This window comes from Leptodactylus fuscus (assembly GCF_031893055.1).
Source record: "Leptodactylus fuscus isolate aLepFus1 chromosome 2 unlocalized genomic scaffold, aLepFus1.hap2 SUPER_2_unloc_3, whole genome shotgun sequence".
Classification (NCBI taxonomy): Eukaryota; Metazoa; Chordata; class Amphibia; order Anura; family Leptodactylidae; genus Leptodactylus; species Leptodactylus fuscus.
Genome location: NW_027439804.1, coordinates 88,419 through 111,329, shown reverse-complemented (window position 1 = coordinate 111,329; position 22,911 = coordinate 88,419). Strand labels below are relative to the sequence as shown.

The 22,911-nt window shown below is 46.4% G+C and overlaps 2 protein-coding genes across 2 annotated transcripts in view; one reads left to right on the top strand and one right to left on the bottom strand.

Moving 5' to 3' along the window:
• Nucleotides 1-6,197, top strand: part of LOC142186339 (uncharacterized) — a 28,815-nt gene extending 22,618 nt beyond the window's left edge. Inside the window, exon 5 of the mRNA XM_075261167.1 lies at nt 4,959-6,197. Coding sequence (XP_075117268.1) covers nt 4,959-6,196 — 1,238 coding nt within the window. The 3' untranslated portion in view covers nt 6,197. The remainder of the gene's footprint in view (nt 1-4,958) is intronic.
• The window catches only part of LOC142186338 (uncharacterized), a 252,710-nt gene that overhangs the window by 155,222 nt on the left and 74,577 nt on the right, over nt 1-22,911 (bottom strand). The window lies entirely within an intron of this gene.

The following is a 22,911-nucleotide window of genomic DNA, read 5'->3' as shown; positions in this document are numbered from 1 at the left end:
AATGGTACTGTTCCATGAGGATTACAGGGGGGATTTTCCTCTGTTCTGGGATTTGTGGAGAAAGCAGAAGCCGCCATGTCCTGAGAATGTGAATAATGTCTGGCCTAAGGTGACCTCTGAACCTTGTGATCCTAACAGGGAAACCCCAGCTGTAGGGGGGACCCCAGATGGTAATGATTTCCTCCTGTCTGTGTTAGCTGGTGATGCTGAAGTTCAGGAGGGAGTTCTCGAGATGTCGGAGCTCACGGTGTCCCGGGACAATGGTGGGACTGCTCAGATGAAAGATCCTAATCTGGGTCATGTCCGAGACAACATAAAAGTGGTAAACGGTGAACCCCAATATCCAGAGTCTGATAAAGAGGTCCCCTACAGTGTTGGCCAAAAGTATTGACCCCCTGCAATTCTGTCAGATAATCCTCGCTGTCCCCCAGATAATGATTACAAGCACAAACTCTTATATAGTATATAAGTGACACAGGGTATATACAGTATAAGTATCGCCCCCTGCAGTCCTGTCAGATAATCCTCGGTGTCCCCAGATAATGATTACACAGCACAAACTCTTATATAGTATATAAGTGACACAGGGTATATACAGTATAAGTATCGCCCCCTGCAGTCCTGTCAGATAATCCTCGCTGTCCCCCAGATAATGATTACACAGCACAGACTCTTATATAGTATATAAGTGACACAGGGTATATACAGTATAAGTATCGCCCCCTGCAGTCCTGTCAGATAATCCTCGCTGTCCCCCAGATAATGATTACACAGCACAGACTCTTATATAGTATATAAGTGACACAGGGTATATACAGTATAAGTATCACCCCCTGCAGTCCTGTCAGATAATCCTCACTGTCCCCCAGATAATGATTACACAGCACAGACTCTTATATAGTATATAAGTGACACAGGGTATATACAGTATAAGTATCGCCCCCTGCAGTCCTGTCAGATAATCCTCGGTGTTCCCCAGATAATGATTACACAGCACAAACTCTTATATAGTATATAAGTGACACAGGGTATATACAGTATAAGTATCGCCCCCTGCAGTCCTGTCAGATAATCCTTGCTGTCCCCAGATAATGATTACACAGCACAGACTCTTATATAGTATATAAGTGACACAGGGTATATACAGTATAAGTATCACCCCCTGCAGTCCTGTCAGATAATCCTCGCTGTCCCCCAGATAATGATTACACAGCACAGACTCTTATATAGTATATAAGTGACACAGGGTATATACAGTATAAGTATCGCCCCCTGCAGTCCTGTCAGATAATCCTCGCTGTCCCCCAGATAATGATTACACAGCACAGACTCTTATATAGTATATAAGTGACACAGGGTATATACAGTATAAGTATCGCCCCCTGCAGTCCTATCAGATAATCCTCGGTGTCCCCAGATAATGATTACACAGCACAGACTCTTATATAGTATATAAGTGACACAGGGTATATACAGTATAAGTATCGCCCCCTGCAGTCCTGTCAGATAATCCTCGCTGTCCCCCAGATAATGATTATACAGCACAGACTCTTATATAGTATATAAGTGACACAGGGTATATACAGTATAAGTATCGCCCCCTGCAGTCCTGTCAGATAATCCTCGCTGTCCCCCAGATAATGATTATACAGCACAGACTCTTATATAGTATATAAGTGGCACAGGGTATATACAGTATAAGTATCGCCCCCTGCAGTCCTGTCAGATAATCCTCGCTGTCCCCCAGATAATGATTACACAGCACAGACTCTTATATAGTATATAAGTGACACAGGGTATATACAGTATAAGTATCGCCCCCTGCAGTCCTGTCAGATAATCCTCGCTGTCCCCCAGATAATGATTACACAGCACAAACTCTTTGGTAATATCTTCAGTTATTTTGCTTGCAATGAAAAAACACAAAATGAAAAAAAGAATGAAAAAAAATGTCAAATCATTGATCATTTTACACAAAACTCCAAAAATGGTGCGGACAGAAGTATTGGCGCCCTCAGCCTAATACTTGGTAGCACAACCTTTAGACACAATAACTGCGCACAACCGCTTCCACTAACCAGCAATGAGTTTCTTACAAGGCTCTGCTGGAATCTTAGACCCTTCTTCTTTGGCTCCTGCTCGCGGTCCCCCCTGAGATGTGAAGGGGGCCTTCTCCAAACTGCCACCAAGAGATCTCTCCCCCTCCCCCACAGGTGTTCTATGGGATTCAGGGCTGGACTCATTGCTGCCACTTTACAAGTCTCCAGGGCTTTCTCTCTCCACCATTTTCTAGTGCTGACCTGAAGTGTGTTTTGGGTCATTGTCCTGCTGGAAAAGCCCTGACCTCTGAGGGAGACCCAGCTTTCTCACACTGGGCCCTACATGATGCTGCACAATGTGTTGGTCGTCTTCAGACTTCATAATGCCATGCACACGGTCAAGCAGTCCAGGGCCAGAGGCAGCAAAGCAACTCCGAAACATCAGGGTCCCTCCGCCATGTCTGACTGTAGGGGGCGTCTTCTTCTCTTTGAAGGCCTCTTTTTTCCTGTAAACTCTATGTTGATGCCTTCTTCTACTTTTGTCTCATCTGACCAGAGAACGGTTTTGGCTTTCTCAGGTAAGTTTTGGCAAACTCCAGCCTGGCTTCTGTCTGTGGGTAAGAAGTGGGGTCTTCCTGGGTCTCCTACCATACAGTCCCTTCTCATTCAGACGCTGACACTGGATAGTACGGGGTGACACTGTTGTACCCTCAGACTGCAGGGCAGCTTGGACTTGTTTGGATGTTAGTTGAGGTTCTTTATCCGCCATCCACACAATCTTGCAGTGAAATCTCTCGTCAATGTTTCTTCTCCGTCCACATCTAGGGAGGTTAGCCACAGTGCCATGGGCTTTACACCTCTTGATGACACTGTGCATGGTAGACAGGAACATTCAGGGCTTTGGAGATGGACTTGTAGCCTTGAGATTGCTCAGGCTTCCTCACAATTTTGCTTCTCAAGTCCTCAGACAGTTCTTTAGTCTTCTTTCTTTTCTCCATGCTCAATGTGGTCACACAAGGACACAGGACAGAGGTGGAGTCAACTTTAATCCATTTCAACTGGCTGCAAGTGTGATTTAGTTATTGCCACCACCTGTTTGGTGCCTCAGGTAAGTAACAGGTGCTGTTAATTACACAAATTAGAGAAGCATCACATGCTTTTTCAAACAGTGCCAATACTTTTGTCCACCCCTTTTTTATGTTTGCTGTGGAATTATAATTATAAATATAGTATGCTAAATAGTTACATGAGAGGAATCTGCAGAAAAGAACATATGCTAAATAGTTACATGAGAGGAGGAATCTGCAGAACTGATCATATGCTAAATAGTTACATGAGAGGAGGAGTCTGCAGAACTGATCATATGCTAAATAGTTACATGAGAGGAGGAATCTGCAGAACTGATCATATGCTAAATAGTTACATGAGAAGAATCTGCAGAATTGATCATATGCTAAATAGTTACATGAGAGGAATCTGCAAAACTGATCATATGCTAAATAGTTACATGAGAAGAATCTGCAGAATTGATCATATGCTAAATAGTTACAAGTCACATTTATGTATGAGGTAGCCAACATGTTGGAACGTGAGACCTATCATCTTCTAGACAATCATGTTCAGAACATTGTTACTCTTTTGCTCATCAGTGTATATTAATGTATTACGAGATGGCAGAGATCTCTTCCTGGCTTTGTGCTATCTTATAATGTGAGTTGGTAAAGTTTCGGGTTTATGTTCTGTATTTGCTGATTTTCTCCTATGGACTTTGGGGGCTTATTTTTATATAGTAACATTTAATTTAGCTTTTTTTCTTAGATTCCTATGACAGTAAATATTTAACAATCACTGGATTATTAATGATATTATAGAATTATTAATATATAATTAGATGTTTATCTTCTTACATATTTACTATAATAGGGATCAATAACTGGAATATTAAAGGGATTCTATCATTGAGAAAACTCATTTGTAACTCAGTGTTAGGGGCATAAGCAAAGCATATATTTGCACAGCTTTAGAAAGACTATTCCTCACATACCTTTTGTTTGTTGATCCTCTCAGCCGTTTTTTTTAATGAGCCCACTTTTATTGATATGCTAATTAGCCTCCAGCGAGCACCCAGAAGTGTCTGTGATCTCTCTGAGACTGTGTGATGTGTGTACAGGATCTCAGCAGCTCGCTGGGACGCCATATAATAAGCGTGTTGTTGGTGCTGATGATCCGCCTCCTGTGGCATTTCGAGAGCTGTCAAATTGTCCTGCTGCTGAACTCGTTCTTCGCGCTGCGCCCGTGATTGTTCCAGTATCTCAGCAGCTCGCTGGGATGCCATATAATGAGCGTGTTGTTGGCGTTGATGATACGCTTTCTCCGGCATTTTGGCAGCTGTCAAGCTGGGCTGCCGCTGAACTCGTTCCTCGTGCTGTGCCCGTGATTGTTCTGGCATCTCAGCAGCTCGCTGCGATTCCATATAATGAGCGTGTTGTTGGCGTCAATGATTCCCCTCAGCTCCATTTGAGGAGAACTCTGTGACTTCTGGCTCCTTCATAGTTGTCGTTGTTTGCGACAAAATAGATTCTCTTTTTCCAGGCATATTGAAAATTGGCAAACTGCCAATTTGGATTAAAGGTGTTTGCCCATGTCAGTTTGTCAGCATTGGAGCAGATCAGATAATATGCAAATGTCTCTACACACTGAGGGTTAGTGTGTGTTTACACAGAGAGATAACAGTCTGGCTTTCTCAGAAGGGGAGATAAGAGCAGTGTAATATAGTATGTGAACAAAAATTTATAACAGTCATGAAGCCATGTCATTTACAGGGATAAAAATTAGTCTTATTAGTCTTATTGTAATGTTATAATTTCATCTCCCTTGTGCTCTGAATAAAATGACATCATCCATTTTGATCTCTAACAGGAAATCCCAGTAAGAACTCTGAGGGAAACTTCATGGTATCGGTGAACTGTAAACTAGAAGATGAAGATGTCATGCAGTGCTGCTTCGGAGAAAACCTCAATAATGTATCTTCAGGATGTCACAGTACAGATCTATCATATAATCCACCGAATCATGAGCAACCGTCTGACCAATCACACATTGTGACCACAAGCTCCAGCCAAAAAGGGAATGACAGGTTTCAATCTGGTGAATTTCAAAAACAGTTTATACAAAGCTCAGAAATCTTAACACACAGAAAAATTCTCTCAAGAGAGAAGCCATACTCTTGTTCAGAATGTGGGAAATACTTCACGATGAGATCGAGCCTTGTTAGACATAAGAAAAGCCACACAGGGGAGAAGCCATATTCATGTTCAGAATGTGGGAAATGTTTTGTTACTAAAACCAAACTCAAGGATCATCAGAGAATTCACACTGGGGAGAAACCTTTTACATGTACAGAATGTGGAAAGTGTTTCAAATCAAGTTCAAATCTTAGTCAACATGAAAAAATTCACACAGGAGAGAAGCCATTTCCATGTTCAGAATGTGGGAAATGTTTTATTAGTAAAGGCAAACTCCTGGGTCATCAGAGAATTCACACAGGAGAGAAGCCATACTCATGTACAGAGTGTGGGAAATGTTTTATACTCAAATCACTTCTTGATACGCATAAGAAAAGTCACACAGGCGAGAAACCATATCCCTGTTCAAAGTGTGGGAAATGTTTTACAAGGAAATCAAGTCTTGTTACACATCAGAGAAGCCACACAGGAGAGAAGCCCTATGCATGCTCACTTTGTGGAAAATGTTTTATAAATAGATCAAATCTTGTTACACATGAAAGAAATCACTCAGGGAAGAAGCTCTTCTCATGCTCAGAATGTGGGAAAGGCTTTATAAATAAATCATATCTTCTTATACATGGTAGAATCCACACAGGAGAGAAGCCATATTCATGCTCACTATGTGGGAAATGTTTTACAGCTAAATCAGATCTTCTTATACATGATAGAAGTCACACAGGAGAGAAGCCATATTCATGCTCATTATGTGGGAAATGTTTTACAGATAAATCGAGTCTTGCTAAACATAAGAGAATTCACACTGGAGAAAAGCCATATTCATGTTCAGAATGTGGGAAATGTTACTCTAGTAAAGCAGGTCTTAATCAACATGAGAGAAGTCACACGGGGGAGAGCCAGATTTCATCTTGAGATTGTGGAAACTATTTTATCACATGTTGAAAAACAACAATGGAAATCTATAACTAATAAATCGTAAGCAGATACAAGAAAAAATTAGTTTTTCAGCTCACCATATCCATCTTATGTCTATTGAAATCCCAGGAAGCAAGGAGACTGTACGGAATAAGCCAGTTGAAGATACGAAGATGGTTACAATGTCACTTTTTTTAATCTTTCACCTTAATAAAAGTTAGTTTTTATATATAACTACTAGAGATGAGTGAATACCGTTTGATCGAGTAGAAATTCGATCAAATATCAGGCTATTCGACATATTCGATTTGAATGGAATACCACGCGGTATAAGCAGTAAAAATTCCTATGCCCTCCCACATTCCCTGGGAGGTGGGACAGGAACTACGACAACGGAGGCATTGAAAAAAAAATGTAAAAAATAATTGGCTGCCGAAATCAGGTGACCTTGTATCTATAAGAATAGTGGCAGCCATATTTGTCTCAGATGCGGTTTGGTGAGATAGGGAGAGATATCGTGATCAGGGTGAGAGAGAAATTGTAGCTTGTGCTAGGCAGGAAAATTGAAAAACAAAAGCTCTTTTCAGAGCTGTACTACAGGAAGAGAAGATATACACCTCCAGTATATAGATTCAACCTGCCAAAATATCCCAAAAGCCCGTTTTAGGGATAAAATTCCCAACCTAACTGTGCCATAAGGGTTAAAACAAAGCTGTACACTCACAAACGGTGTATAGGGCCAAACTAAACGCTTTATATATCTGTCCTCAGTGTATACCTCCCAAAAATCCAAAAGTGGTAAACAATACAGCAGTGGGTCAAGTCAATCTGTCCTGTACACTCACATAGTGGTGTGGAAATGCAGCTGGGGAGCAAGGATGCCGTCAAGCCACAGCTCATCCTGTGCCTACTTGTCAGGGGCAGCAAGGATTGCTCTTCTCCACAGTCCCCGGCTTGATGGCCACATTAAGCAGGGTACAACACTAACCAGGCCCGAGCACCAGGAACAGGTGTTGCAATGGCTAGCGGATAATGCTTCCAGCTCCTTATCCACCAGCCAGTCAGCCACTACCTCAAGTCCTCTTCCTACCCAAGAGTCTGGTCCTCCTTCTTCCCAACATGCCCAATCTTCCCAGTACAGTCATCCCACGTTCCCCCCTCCCAGGAGCTGTTTTCGGGTCCATTCACTGTCCCTCTTTCTGTCCCAGCAACCCGTCCAAAGTGACGATGATTAGACACAGGTGACATCAGGGCAGCCTGTTGCCATGTGCGGTGTGCAAGAGGAAGAGCCATCAGAGGAATTGGAAGAGGAGGTGGTGGACAACAAGGACACTGACCCGACCTGGACAGGGGTGATGTCAAGAAAGCAGTTTAGATGTGGAGGGAAGTGCAGCACCAAAGAGGGTGGCTAGAGGCTGAGGCATGTCCAGTGGCAGAGGACAGCTGCTTCACAGAAGCCAGGCCAGAGCCAGCAAGGGCCAAGATGTTCCCTGTTCTAGCCAGCTGAGAAAAACTCCCCCATCAAAGCCACGTTCCTCGATGGTGTGGCGATTTTTCAAAGTATGTCCAGAAGACAAATATAGTGCGGTTTGCACACTGTGGAACTCAAAACTGAGTAGGGGCTCTGAGAAAAGCAACCTGACCACCTCAGCCATGCGCTGTCATTTGGAAGGCAAGTACTGAGCTCAGTGGGAGAGAGCAAACACAGGACAATCGTCGTCCAGCGTTGCCTCCACTGCCTCTCCTACTGTTGCCAGTGCTGGCACTGCAGTCCAGACCACCAGCCAGGACACTTCCACATCTGCCTCCGCCACTTTGGGAACTTCTCCCTCATCCTCCCCTTTTCCTGCCTCTGCACCATCATGCATCTCTTCCCAGCAACCGACCATCTCCCAGGCATTTCATTGCAGGCAGAAGTACAGCGCAACCCACCCCCATGCACAAGCCTTCAACGGCCTCATCTCTAAACACTTGGCCCAGGAGTTGTTGCTGTTCCGATTGTGGAAACTCAGGCCTTCCGTGACCTGATGGCAAGTGTGGCACCTCGCTATGCCGTCCCTAGCCGTCACTGTTTCTCCTGGTGTGCCGTTCCCGCCTTGCACCAGCACGTGTCACGTAACATCAGACGTGCCCTGAGTTACGCACTTTGCACAAAGGTCCACTTGACCACTGATGCGTGGACAAGTGCATGCAGACAGGGACACTACATATCACTCACGGCACACTGGGTGAATGTAGTGGAGGCTGGGACCGGGTCACAAAGTGGTGCGGCCTATCTCCTCTCCCCGCCCAAGATTCCTGGCAGGGGTTCAGAACCACCCTCCCCCTCCCCTTCCCCTTCCTTCTCCTCGGCCATACCATCAACCCCAGCTGTGAGCTGGAAACGTTGCAGCACTGGCATTGGTAGACGTCAGCAGGCCATACTGAAGCTCATCAGCTTGGGGGACAGAGAGCACACTGCCACTGAGGTGAGGAATGCCATCCTCATGAGACAGCAATGTGATTTGAGCTGCTGCACCTGGGCCCAGGCATGGTCGTGTGTGATAACGGCAGGAACCTGGTAGTGGCTCTGGAGTTTGCCAGCCTCCAACACGTTCCATGCCTGGCCCACGTCTTTAACTTAGTGGTGAAACGTTTTTTGAAAATGTACCCAAATGTACACGAGCTACTGGTGAAAGTGCGGCGCTGTGCACCCACTTTTGCAAGTCTACAGTAGCCGCAGCTAGCCTCAAAACACTCCAGCAACGCCTACATCTGCCCGAACACCGGCTGTTGTGCGACATCCCCACACGCTGGAACTCGACGTACCACATGTTGAGCAGAGTGTGTGAGTGTGTGAGACCTTTGATGGAGTACCATCTCCAAAACCCAAGGGTTCCTCAGAGTCAGCTCCCGTAGTTTCTGCACCATGAGTGGCCATGGATGGCAGACTTTTGTAAGATACTACACATCTTTGTGGAGTTCACCAAGAGGGTCAGCTGTTACAACGCACTAGTGAGCGTAACCATCCCAGTCCTGTGTGTGATGCGAGAATCCCTCATCACCATCAGGGATAACACATTCTACGCTGAGGAGTCGGGCATAGGTGCTGAAACATCCCAGCAGGATAGTCAGGGCACACTCCTGTCCGCTTCACAGCGTACATTGAGGGAGGAGGAGGAGGACGAAGTGGCAGATCTCATTGTCACACAGGAGGCTAGCGGGGAAGTTCAGTGTGTCCCATTGCTGCAGCGCGGATGGGGCGAAATGGAGGAGGAAATGGAGAGTGACCATTCCGGTGGGGGCAGCGGAGTCATGCCAAGTAACACTCTGGCACACATGGCTGAATTCATGTTGGGGTGCTTTTCAAGTGACAAACGCATTGTCAAAATCCAGGAGAGCAATGACTACTGGATTTTTGCAATCCTCGACCCCCGGTATAAAAATAATATCTTGATTTTTATTCCGGTAGAGGGGAGGGCCAGTCGCATCAGTGATTGCCACAAGCAACTGGTGCAGAATATGATGGAGATGTTTCCAGCAAGTCTCGCTGGCGGCAGAGAGGAGAGTTCCTCCAAGAGGCTAACAACTGCCACCCATTCCACACCCGGCAGGGGCACACTCTCCAAGGTCTGGGATACGTTAATGGCACCCCCTCGCCAAACTACCGCCACTGAGGGGCCTAGTGTCACCAGGAGGGACAAGTATAGGCGCGTGTTGCGGGAATACCTGGCCGACCACAGCCCTTTCCTCTCCGATCCTTCTGCGCCCTACACTTATTGGGTCTCCAAGTTGGATTTGTGGCTGGAACTTGCGCTTTACGCCTTGGAGGTCCATTCCTGCCCTGCCACCAGCGTGCTATCGGAAAGGGTCCTCAGCGCAGCCGGTGGTATCATCACAGATAAGCAATGCAAACCAGCTGACTTTCATGAAAATGAACAGCCACTGGATAGACCCATCATTTTCATGTCCACCAGTGTCAAGTACCCCGACATGAAGTTTCATGTGTATACTCACCCTCTACAATCCCTCCTCATACTCCTCCACCATCAGCGTTGCACAATTCTGCTCTTACTAGGCTCAATCCACCCTGATATCTCCAATTGACACGGAGCTAGTTGGTCGGCTGCTGATCACGTAAGCAGGTCATATGCAGGGATATGGGCCAATGAATGACAACCCGGAAGTGCTGATCGTGAGTTTTGTACATCTGCGGCTCACTTGGCTGCTGATGCACCTAAGTCAGTTTTGTTGTGAGCGGAGGAAGAGTCGTGGCTGAGAGTGACTGGGATACTGTGACCGTGCTGAGGAAGAAGGGACCCACTGCCGCACAGGCAAAGTCCAAGCAAGTGGGTGACCCTCCTGTACGTAATCATTAACTGCATTTTGGCAAGCTGTGTGCTTAGGCTTATTCTCAGCACCATTCACCTTTGATGTTGCAAAGGCAGAAGAAAGCCTGCAGATAGAACTTTTAGAAATACAATCTGATTCTACACTCAGAGCAAAGTATCTTGAAGTGGGAATACCTGGTTTCTTTTCATACCTTCCTGAAAAGTTTAACAACTTTAAAAAGTTTGCCACAAAGATTATGGCAATGTTTGGTTCAACCTATGTTTGCGAACAGTTATTTTCTTTTGTGAAACTAACAAAATCTTCTCAGAGAACAAGGCTGACTATTCTGACTTAATAGCTTGACTGCAAGTGTGAGGTTGTGAAAGAGAGCCCTGAAGTCCTCTGTATATAACCAGTACTCACATCAGATATCTTGTCAGACAGTGTTCAACTCAGCTGAGGAGGTGTAGAGAAGATTCCAAATGCTTTATTCTGGATAAATCTTGTTAAATCCTCATTTACAGCAGGTGAAAAAATGTTGAATTTCCAGAGGCTGTGCAGACATGTTACATGCATCAAGATGAACTAACACATACACAGAGAACTGGGAGGAGCTATTACACACAGCTAAGAATACAGGAAGACAGGAGGGACAAACCAAAAAAGGCAAAACATAATATCACAGATAGATGTCAGTGAATGAACAAGGTCCTGGGGCATGACACTGACTGATCACCACTTATCATCTTTGATCAAAGTAGGCACTGCGTTGTCATTTCAGCCTGATATACCAACAATTGTTAGCACAAAGAGGTGTCAGGCCTCAGGACAAAACACTAAAAATGATCATATCTTGTTTTCATGACTGCTGTTAAAATACGTGTGTGACATTAGCTGCTGTATGTGGCCCTCGCAACAACCTCTTGTTACTCATGTGGCCCTCGGGGTACCCTGAGTTCGACATGCCTGCTGTATAGCATTTGGCCAATCAATGCTGGTTCTGAATCGAATATTTACTGCGAATAGCTAGTAGTATTCAATCAAGTACGAGTATTTCAAATACCGTAGTATTCGATCGAATACCTACTCGATTGAATACTACTCGCTCATCTCTAGTAGAGAACGCTAGGAGACCGGGCCATAAGCAGAACCACTTTTGCTAGCAGAATATAGTTCTTCTATGTGAGAATTTCCTTGTAAACATTTCTTACATATAGACTATCAAAAAACAGCCAGTGTCCTGACTTCTTTGATCTTTTGCATATTCTGAACAGGAGTTTGGTTTCTATCGAGTGTGATTTCCCGGATTTGTTATACACGTTACAAACACGGCCTCTCTCGCTCTCTGTAAAATTTTTCATGTTTAACAAGATGTGATTTTTGTGTAAAACATCTCCCACATTCTGAGCATGAATATGGCTTCTCTCCTGTGTGAATTTTCTGATGTCTAACAAGAGCTTCTTTACTTTTAAAACATTTTGCACATTCTGAGCATGAATATGGCTTCTCTCCTGTGTGATTTCTCTCATGTAAAACAAGATGGGATTTATTTGTAAAACATTTCCCACATTCTGAGCATGAATATGGCTTCTCTCCTGTGTGACTTCTCTCATGTAAAACAAGATGGGATTTATTTGTAAAACATTTCCCACATTCTGAGCATGAATATGGCTTCTCTCCTGTGTGAATTCGCTCATGTTTAACCAGATTTGGTTTATCTGTAAAGCTTTTTCCACATACTGAACATGAATGCAGCTTCTCCCCTGTGTGTCTTCTCTCATGTTGATTCAGACCCGATTTACGAGTAAAACATTTACCACACAGTGAACATGAATATGGCTTCTCCCCTGTGTCACTTCTCTAATGTTTAACAAGACTTGACTTCAGTATCAAACATTTCCCACATTCTCAACATGAATATGGCTTCTCTCCTGTGTGAATTTTCTCATGTGTAACAGGACTTGATTTTGTTGTAAAGCAATTTCCACACAGTGTACAGGAGTACGGCTTTCCACCCGTGTGACTTCTCTGATGCTGATCTAAGACTAATTTATAGGTAAAACATTTCCCACATTCTGAGCACGAATCTAACTTTGCACCCGGGTGACTTCTTCTGTGTGTAAAAAGACCTAAGTTGCTTGTAAACTCTTTTCCACATTCACCACATTGAATCCTTTCACCCCCTTTCTGGCTGGTACTTGTGGTCACAATGTGTGATTGGTCAGACGGTTGCTCATGATTCAGGGGATTATATGATGGATCTGTACTGTGACACCCTGGAGATACATTATTGAGGTTTTCTTCGGAGCAGCGCTGCATGACATCTTCATCTTCTACTTTACAGTTCACCGATAACATGAAGTTTCCTTGAGAGTCCTTACTGGGATTTTCTGTTAGGATTAGAAACAGATTTTATTATTGTTGATATAAACCAGTAGAAAAATGTTTACTAATGCTATGCCGAAAATTGGAAGGGGCGGGGCATAGTGTATAAACCCTTCCTATAGATTTCACATTCTCTTTGAATTGACTCAAGCCATTGTCTCAATTGACTGCATTAAAGCTGCAGGAGAGATTCTGGTCTTAAATATTTTTGTATATCCTGATTCTGTGACAAAGTTTAGGATTCTTCTCTACACTCCATCTCTACTTCTATTACTTATACCTAGGCCTGGTGAATCGCAAAAACCTGAAAGCACAACCTTGTCTGGACTTGCCTGCTCTCTACCAACACACTACACCCTTGACTCTAACACAACTTAATATTTCGACAACCTCCTCATGACAGCAGTCTACCAGAATAACATGCCATGACACAACACACACATCTGAGGCTGATGCAAATAAGTCAATGGTCTTTGTTACTGCAAAAAACTTTAATAACATGTAATTGAGTAATAAACTTTGCAATATGGCAGTTAGGAAATATGCCTTTTCTTCTTGTGGGTCTGAGAGGAGATGATGCTGTGAGAAGTACAAGGACTTCTTAGACCCGGTACGTCTCCTCCCCGTCTCCTCCCCAGTTACACATTCTCAAGTCTGTGCTAGAATCTCTCTTGAGGAACAAGACTGTCAGATTACAAGTGTGAAGTTTATAAAGAGGGAAGAGAAAGGAGGATGAGAAATGGTACTGAGCAGAAACACCCAGAAATACGTGAGCGGCTTCTAGTACGAACCACCCAGTGCTCGCTACTATGTCGTGTCCTCTATGCTGTTGCTCCACATTTTTCTACTCTGTTTCATAGAGGAGGCTGAGGACAGGAATTAAGGAGCGATCTTACAACACAGAAGTTCTCCTGACACCTCTGCACACAAGTGGCCCTCAAAGTCCAAGACCAATCGGGTAGCAGAGGAGTGGGGTAAGGCACGCACAAACCAACTGGACATAAATTCTTCCAGAATCTTTATTGACAAGCTGCAGACGCTGCAGATGATTTAAACAGACCTACAGACGCACTTGAGAAAGGACTAGTGCCCGAAACGCGTAGTGCCTTGTCAAAGATTCTGGAAGAATTTATGTCCAGCTGGTTTGTGCGCGCCTTACCCCACTCCTCTGCTACCAATTGGTCTTGGACTTTGAGGGCCACCTGTACATTTAATTTTTTGCTAGCCTTGGCTGTCGCACGGGGACTAGCTGCTGCCATCACGCTATAATTTTGTGTGCTAATAGTGTTGTGATTTGTCACATCACAACACAACAAGGTAAGGGGCTTTAATTTATGCCTATTGCCTCATCTTATCGGGAATACTACACTATTGGCGCTCGGTATCTCTCTCTTTTCTTTTTTCACCTCTGCACACAAGTCACAAGAGGACATGTTGTTTTCAGGATATTTGCATAGTAGCCATTAGGCCAAACAAGCCTGACTGGTGAGTTGCAGGTTTATGGCACAGCCTTGACACAAAGCTAGGACTCAAAAGCAAAATCTGATGGCGCCAGCCTCACATTATCAGAGCCTATTCTGTGGCTAGAAAGGTTGCAGGACTTGTGATGACACAATCACCAAAAATCCACAGATCCTCACCCTTGGAAGTCCAGGAAGAGCCTACAGGCTGCACCTCTGCTTGCTGTTACTGTCTGTCATTTCTGTTGGTATACTGTTAACCACTTTGTAGCAAACGTATTGGCTTTCATATCTCTGTCTCCATACCCTTCTGTGCCTCCCCTTTTCTCACTTCCCTGTGTTTGATTCTGCCCTGATTCCATCTGCATATATCCCAGGGGTAGGGAACATACGGCTCTCCAGCTGTTGCAAAACTACAACTCCCAGCAAGCCTACTTGCTCTGCTGTTCTTGGAACTCCCATGGAAGTGAATAGAGCATGCTCGGAGTTGTAGTTTCACAGCAGCTGGAGAGCCAAAGGTTCCCTACCCCTGATATATCCAAACCCCTATTCACACCTGATGGTCATTTTACAAACATCAGTTTATATAAATGTAAGCCCTCGTTCACATACAAAGCCATCCACACCTGTCCCCTCCATATGTCTCTGACCTCATCCTCACCTGTCCCCTCCATATGTCTCTGACCTCATCCTCACCTGTCCCCTCCATATATCTCTGACCTCATCCTCACCTGTCCCCTCCATATATCTCTGACCTCATCCTCACCTGTCCTCTCCATATGTCTCTGACCTCATCCTCACCTGTCCCCTCCATATATCTCTGACCTCAGCCTCACCTGTCCCCTCCATATGTCTCTGACCTCATCCTCACCTGTCCCCTCCATATATCTCTGACCTCACCTGTCCCCTCCATATATCTCTGACCTCATCCTCACCTGTCCCCTCCATATATCTCTGACCTCACCTGTCCTCTCCATATCTCTGACCTCATCCTCACCTGTCCTCTCCATATATCTCTGACCTCATCCACACCTGTCCCTTCCATATATCTCTGACCTCATCCACACCTGTCCCCTTCATATATCTCTGACCTCATCCACACCTGTCCCTTCCATATATCTCTGACCTCATCCACACCTGTCCCCTCCATATATCTCTGACCTCATCCACACCTGTCCCCTCCATATATCTCTGACCTCATCCTCACCTGTCCTCTCCATATATCTCTGACCTCAGCCTCACCTGTCCTCTCCATATATCTCTGACCTCATCCACACCTGTCCTCAGCCTCACCTTTCCTCTCCATATATCTCTGACCTCAGCCTCACCTGTCCTCTCCATATATCTCTGACCTAATCCACACCTATCCTCTCCATATATCTCTGACCTCATCCACACCTGTCCTCTCCATACATCTTTGACCTCATCTTCACCTGTCCCCTCCATATATCTCTGACCTCAGCCTCACCTGTCCTCTCCATATATCTCTGACCTCACCTGTCCTCTCCATATCTCTGACCTCATCCACACCTGTCCCTTCCATATATCTCTGACCTCATCCTCACCTGTCTGCTCCATATATCTCTGACCTCATCTTCACCTGTCCCCCCCCATATATCTCTGACCTCATCCTCATCTGTCCTCTCTATATATCTCTGACCTCATCCACAACCTGTCCCCTCCATACAGTATATCTCTGACCTAATCTCCCACTACCTGGCCACACGTAACCTCAGATCCTCCTACTCCACTCTGCTCTCATATTCTCCTCACATAACCGTCTCTTGTGCATCCCCCATATTCTGGATCTTCTTACCAAGACACATAAGACTGACCCCTACAATCACAAGCAGGCCCTGAAGAGTCCCCTAATCAGGAAGGCCTACACCCCCCAATAACACTACTGTCACCACATCCCCATTTGTACAGCCCCTCCCCTCACCTTCTGTCTCTATCCCTCTCCACTCATAGACTGTAAGCCCTTGTGGGCCGGGCCCTCTATCCCCCTGTACTAGTGATAAGATAAGATAATCCTTTAATAGTCCCACAGTGGGGATACTCCGCATGTTACAGCAGCCTAGTGATACAGATACAGGATAATACACAGGAATACATACCTCCCAACTTTTGAAGAACCGAAAGAGGGACAAAATGTGCTACGCGCGCCGCGGCAAATTTAGCCCCGCCCACTTTTGTGTTTACTCCACCCACTCGTTAATTTTTCATGTGCCCGCACACAGTATAATCCTCCTACAGTCACCCGTAAATTATATGTCCCCCCTCTATCTCTCCCCCAGTTTCATATACACCCTTCATCTGCCCCCAAGTTTCATGTCCCTCTTCCATCTCTGCCCCCAGATTCATGTCCCCTCCATCTCTGCCCCCAGATTCATGTCCCTCCATCTCTGCCCCCAGATTCATGTCCCTCCATCTCTGCCCCCAGATTCATGTCCCTCCATCTCTGCCCCCAGATTCATGTCCCTCCATCTCTGCCCCCAGATTCATGTCCCCACATCTCTGCCCCCAGATTCATGTCCAACATCTCTGCCCCCAGATTCATGTCCCCATCTCTGCCCCCAGATTCATGTCCCCCCCATCTCTGCCCTCAGATTCATGTCCTCTCCATCTCTGCCCCCAGATTCATGTCCCTCCATCTCTGCCCCCAGATTCATGTCCCCACATCTCTGCCCCCAGATTCATGTCCAACATCTCTGCCCCCAGATTCATGTCCCCATCTCTGCCCCCAGATTCATGTCCCCCCCATCTCTGCCCCCAGATTCATGTCCCCACATCTCTGCCCCCAGATTCATGTCCAACATCTCTGCCCCCAGATTCATGTCCCCATCTCTGCCCCCAGATTCATGTCCCCCCCATCTCTGCCCTCAGATTCATGTCCTCTCCATCTCTGCCCCCAGATTCATGTCCCTCCATCTCTGCCCCCAAATTCATGTCCCCCATCTCTGCCCCCAGATTCATGTCCCCACATCTCTGCCCCCAGATTCATGTCCCTCCATCTCTGCCCCCAGTTTCATGTCCATTCCATCTCTGCCCCCAGATTCATGTCCTCTCCATCTCTGCCCCCAGTGTCATGCCGTCCTCTCCATCTCTGCCCCCAGTGTCATGCCGTCCTCTCCTTCATCTGCCCCCAGATTCACGTTCCACCTCCACATTAAACTTACCTTCTCCTCCGCTCCCTCGCCGCTCTCTGCCCGCCTCTCTCGCTGACACATGCGGCTGAAGGAAGGAGCTGACACAGGTCAGCTCCTCGCTTCGCCGCTGCCCGCCTCTCTCCCTGACACATGCGGCTGAAGCTGCTCGCGTGCTCGCTTCGCCGCTGCGTCTCTCTCTCACTGACACATGCGGCTGAAGCGAGGAGCTGACCTGTGTCAGCTCCTCGCTTCGCTGCTGCCGCCGGCTCCTGGCTTGTACATCGCGTCTACACGCGAGCAGCTTCAGCCGCATGTGTCAGGGAGAGAGGCGGGCAGCGGCGAAGCGAGGAGCTGACCTGTGTCAGCTCCTTGCTTCAGCCGCATATGTGTTCAACTCAGATCTGCGTCCTCTGGACGCAGATCTGAGTTGAAATCGGGACATACCTCCCTCCAACCGGGACCGCGGGACATGTCACCCAAATCGTGACTGTCCCGCGGAAATCGGGACGGTTGGGAGGTATGGGAATATATTACAGGACACACATAAGCTGAGAAGAGAAGATATACTAGGAGTCCATAGCAGCTAAGGAACAGAAGAAGGAAGACTTCATAATTAGAGATGAGCGAACACCGTTCGATCGAAGATCAGGCCATTCAAGGTATTCAATTCCAATCGAACACCACGAGGCAAACGCAGTAAAAATTTGTGTCCCCTCCCACCTTCCCTGGCGTGTTTTTTGCACCAATAACTGTGCAGGGGAGGTGAGACAGGAACTACCACAACGGAGGCAGTGAAAAAAAAAAAAAAATCAGAAAAAGGAATTGGCTGCCGAAATCAGGTGACCTCCAATTTATATGAATAGTGGATTTAACATTCGACTAATTTGGGACTGTGAAGTATGTGACTGTGAGACAGGGACAGCTGTACAGGAGGGTTAGCTAGGGGTTACCTTTATTTAGAGGGGAATGTTACTCACCCAGCTCTTTGGGCTTAGGATTGCATTGACCAGTGTAGATTGGCCCGTGTACAGCATTCGGCCAATCAACGCTGGTTCTGCCGCAGGAGGCGGAGTCTAAGATCCGTCCACAGCAGTTTCCATTGTGGTCCAATCTCAGATGTAGCAGTGCTGACACAGCTCTGCTACACGGAGAAGCGGCAGAGCTCAGCACACACAAAGATACAACAGAGCTGAGTGTGCAGCAGACAGATTACAGCATTCAGCCAATCAACGCTGGTTCTGCCGGAGGCTCGTCTGTGAGGAGGCGGAGTCAAAGATCGGACCAGAATGGAGACTGCTGTAGACCGCTCTTAGACTCCGCCTCCACCGGCAGATCCAGTGTTGATTGGTCGAATGCTATAGCATTCGGCCAATCAACACTGGTCAATGCATTCCTATGCCAAGATGTAGCAGTGCTGGCACTGCTACACCGGAGATGAAGCAGAAATGAGTATGCGCTGAACCCTGCTGCATACTCAGGTCTGCTACATCGGACTGCTACATCGGAAATCACTGCTACATCGGAGATGAAGCAGAGCTGGCCGTTCGCTGAGTTCGGCTACTCCGGAGTAGTGGAGCTGAGTGCACGGCCCGATGTAGCAGTGCTGGCCGATGTAGCAGTGTCCGATGTAGCAGTCCGATGCAGCAGAGCTGAGTGTGTAGCAGGGTTCAGCGCACACTCAGCTCTGCTTCATCTCTGGTGTAGTAGTGCCAGCACTGCTACATCTCGGCATAGGAATGCATTGACCAGCGTTCCTATGCCGATATGAAGCAGAGCTGAACCTGCTACACACTCAGCTCTACCGATGTAGCAGTCCAATGCAGCAGAGCTGAGTGTGCTACATCTGCCAGCACTGCTACATCGGGCCATGCGCTCAGCTCAACTACTCCGGAGATGCAGCCAACAGTAATGTACAGAGCGCCATGGGATTAATATAATAATGTACAGAGCGCCATGGGTATAATATAATAATGTACAGAGCGCCATGGGTATAATATAATAATGTACAGAGCGCCATGGGTATAATATAATAATGTACAGAGCGCCATGGGATTAATAAAATAATGTACAGAGCGCCATGGGATTAATATAATAATGTACAGAGCAGCATGGGATTAATATAATAATGTACAGAGCAGCATGGGATTAATATAATAATGTACAGAGCAGCATGGGATTAATATAATAATGTACAGAGCACCATGGGATTAATATAATAATGTACAGAGCAGCATGGGATTAATATAATAATGTACAGAGCAGCATGGGATTAATATAATAATGTACAGAGCAGCATGGGATTAATATAATAATGTACAGAGCAGCATGGGATTAATATAATAATGTACAGAGCACCATGGGATTAATATAATAATGTACAGAGCGCCATGGGATTAATATAATAATGTACAGAGCGCCATGGGATTAATATAATAATGTACAGAGCACCATGGGATTAATATAATAATGTACAGAGCACCATGGGATTAATATAATACTGTACAGAGCACCATGGGAGTAATATAATAATGTACAGAGCACCATGGGATTAATATAATAATATACAGAGCACCATGGGATTAATATAATAATGTACAGAGCACCATGGGATTAATATAATAATGTACAGCACCATGGGATTAATATAATAATGTACAGAGCACCATGGGATTAATATAATAATGTACAGCACCATGGGATTAATATAATAATGTACAGAGCACCATGGGATTAATATAATAATGTACAGAGCACCATGGGATTAATATAATAATGTACAGAGCACCATGGGATTAATATAATAATGTACAGAGCACCATGGGATTAATATAATAATGCACAGCACCATGGGATTAATATAATAATGCACAGCACCATGGGATTAATATAATAATTAGAGATGAGCGAACACTAAAATGTTCGAGGTTCGAAATTCGAATCGAACAGCCGCTCACTGTTCGAGTGTTCGAACGGGTTTCGAACCCCATTATAGTCTATGGGGAACATATACTCGTTAAGGGGGAAACCCAAATCCGTGTCTGGAGGGTCACCAAGTCCACTATGACACCCCAGGAAATGATGCCAACACCTCTGGAATGACACTGGGACAGCAGGGGGCGCATGTCTGGGGGCATCTAACACACCAAAGACCCTCTATTACCCCACTATCACAGCCTAACAACTACACACTTTACACATTCAAAAAAACCTCTATCAAAGTGGGAAAATACCTGGAAACCTTCTTTACTCCCCATTTGGATGGACACAAACCCCAATTTAAGCTCCACAAACAGTAACAACCACCCCTTTAAATCACGTTCCCCATGACAACCACGGATGGAATAGACAATGGGAAATCCAAAAGCCCTCCCCCTTAACTGTCATTTTGAGTGTGTGTGTGTATGTGTGTGTGAGTGTGTGTGTGATGTGGTAAGACCTTCCAAAATTCACTTTTCTAGCCCTTAACACGAGCCCTTCCAAACAAAGTTACAGGACCTTAAACTGAGCTACCAGCAGAGATTGAGGCCCTTGGCATGAGTAGAGCCTTGCACCAGCAGTGTTTTTGGCACTTAGGGTGAGTTGAGCCTTGTACCAGCGTGTGTCCCTTAACATCAGGCGGGCCCTAAGTTCTGCGCTTTGCACAAAAGTTCCACATTAACTAGGCTGAATGGTACAAAGATTAGTAGGCCCGAGAACCAGGAACAGGTCTTGCAATGGCTGTCGGATAACGCTTAAAGCACATTGTCCACCAGCCAGTCAGCCTCTACCTCCTCTTACCCAACAGTCTTGTCCTCCTTCCACCCAAAATTCCCAATCTTCCCAGAACAATAACCCCAACTGTCCCTGCTCCCCAGAGCTGTTCTCCCTTCCTTTGACTGTACCGCAACCTGCCCCTCCATTTCGCGATTCCACGGACCTAACAGACGAGTATCTGTGTCCAGATGCTCAAACACTAGAGTCTCCTCCATCTCCGGTCGATTTGGTGGCGGATGACCAGCAACCCACCCTCATCGACGACGATGAGACGCAGTTGCTGTCAGGGCAGCCAGTTGACATGCGCATTGTGCAGGAGGAGGAGGCGAGACAGGAGTTGGAAGAGGAGGTGGTGGACGACGAGGACACCGACCCCACCTGGACAAGGCGGATATCAAGCTGGGAAAGTAGTGTGGATGTTGAGGCAGGTGCAGCACCAAAAAGGGTAGCTAGAGGCAGAGACATGTCCAGAGGCAGAGGTCAGCTGCTTTGTCAAAGCCAGGCCAGACCCGGAATGTCCGAAGATGTTCCCTTTTGTACCCAGCCCAGAAAAACTCCCCCATCGAGGGCACGTTTCTCGAAGGTGTAGAATTTTTCAAGGAATGCGCCGAGGACAGATATAGTGTCGTCTACACAATTTGCCTCTCGAAATCGAGTAGGGGCCCTGAGAAGAGCAACCTGTCCACCACTTCAATGCACCGTCATTTGGAATCCAAGCACTGGAATCAGTGGCAGGCAGCAATGGCAGGACAAACGTCGCCCGCCGTTCATGCCACTGCCTCTGCTCACAGTGCTGGCGATGCACTCCAGAGGACGAGCCAGGACATCACTTCATCTGCCTCCGCCACTTTGTTGACTTCTCCCTCATCCTCCCCTGTTTCTGTCTTATCTCCTTCTCCTGCACCATCAAAGGCACCATCAGGCGCTTCTTTACAACAACCCACCATCTCTCAGACATTGGAGCGCCGGCAGAAATACACCGCTAACCACCCACCCACGCAAGCCTAGAACGCCAACATCGCTAAACTGCTGGCCCAGGAGAGGTTGGCGTTCCGGCTTGTTGAAACTCCCGCCTTCCTGGACCTGATGGCAACTGTGGCACCTCACTATGCCGTCCCTAGCCGTCACAACTTCTCCCGGTGTGGCGTCCCCGCCTTGCACCAGCACGTGTCACTCAACATCAGGTGGGCCCTTAGTTCCGCGCTTTGCTGCAAGGTCCACTTGACCACCGACACTTGGACAAGCGCCTGTGGTCAGGGATGCTGCTTATCTTTAAGGACAGGCAGGGTGAATGTGGTGGAGTCTGGTCCCGGGGTGCAAACTGAGGTACCCTATCTCCTCTCCCAGGCCAAAATTCATGGCAGGAGTAGACTGAAACCCTACGACGCTGCAACCTCCACCCCAGCTACTAGCAGCAAACGCTAAAACACTGGTGTGGGGAGACGTCAGCAGGCGGTGCTGAAGCTCATCAGCTTGGGGGACAGACAGCACAGTGCCTCCGAGGTCAGGGATGCCATCCTGGCTGAGATGGCATTTTTTTTCCCTGCTACACCTGGGGCCTGGCATTTTTACGCCTGTGATAATGGCTGGAACCTGGTAGCGGCTCTGGAGCTTGCCAGCCTCCAACACGTTCCATGTTTGGCCCACGTCTAAC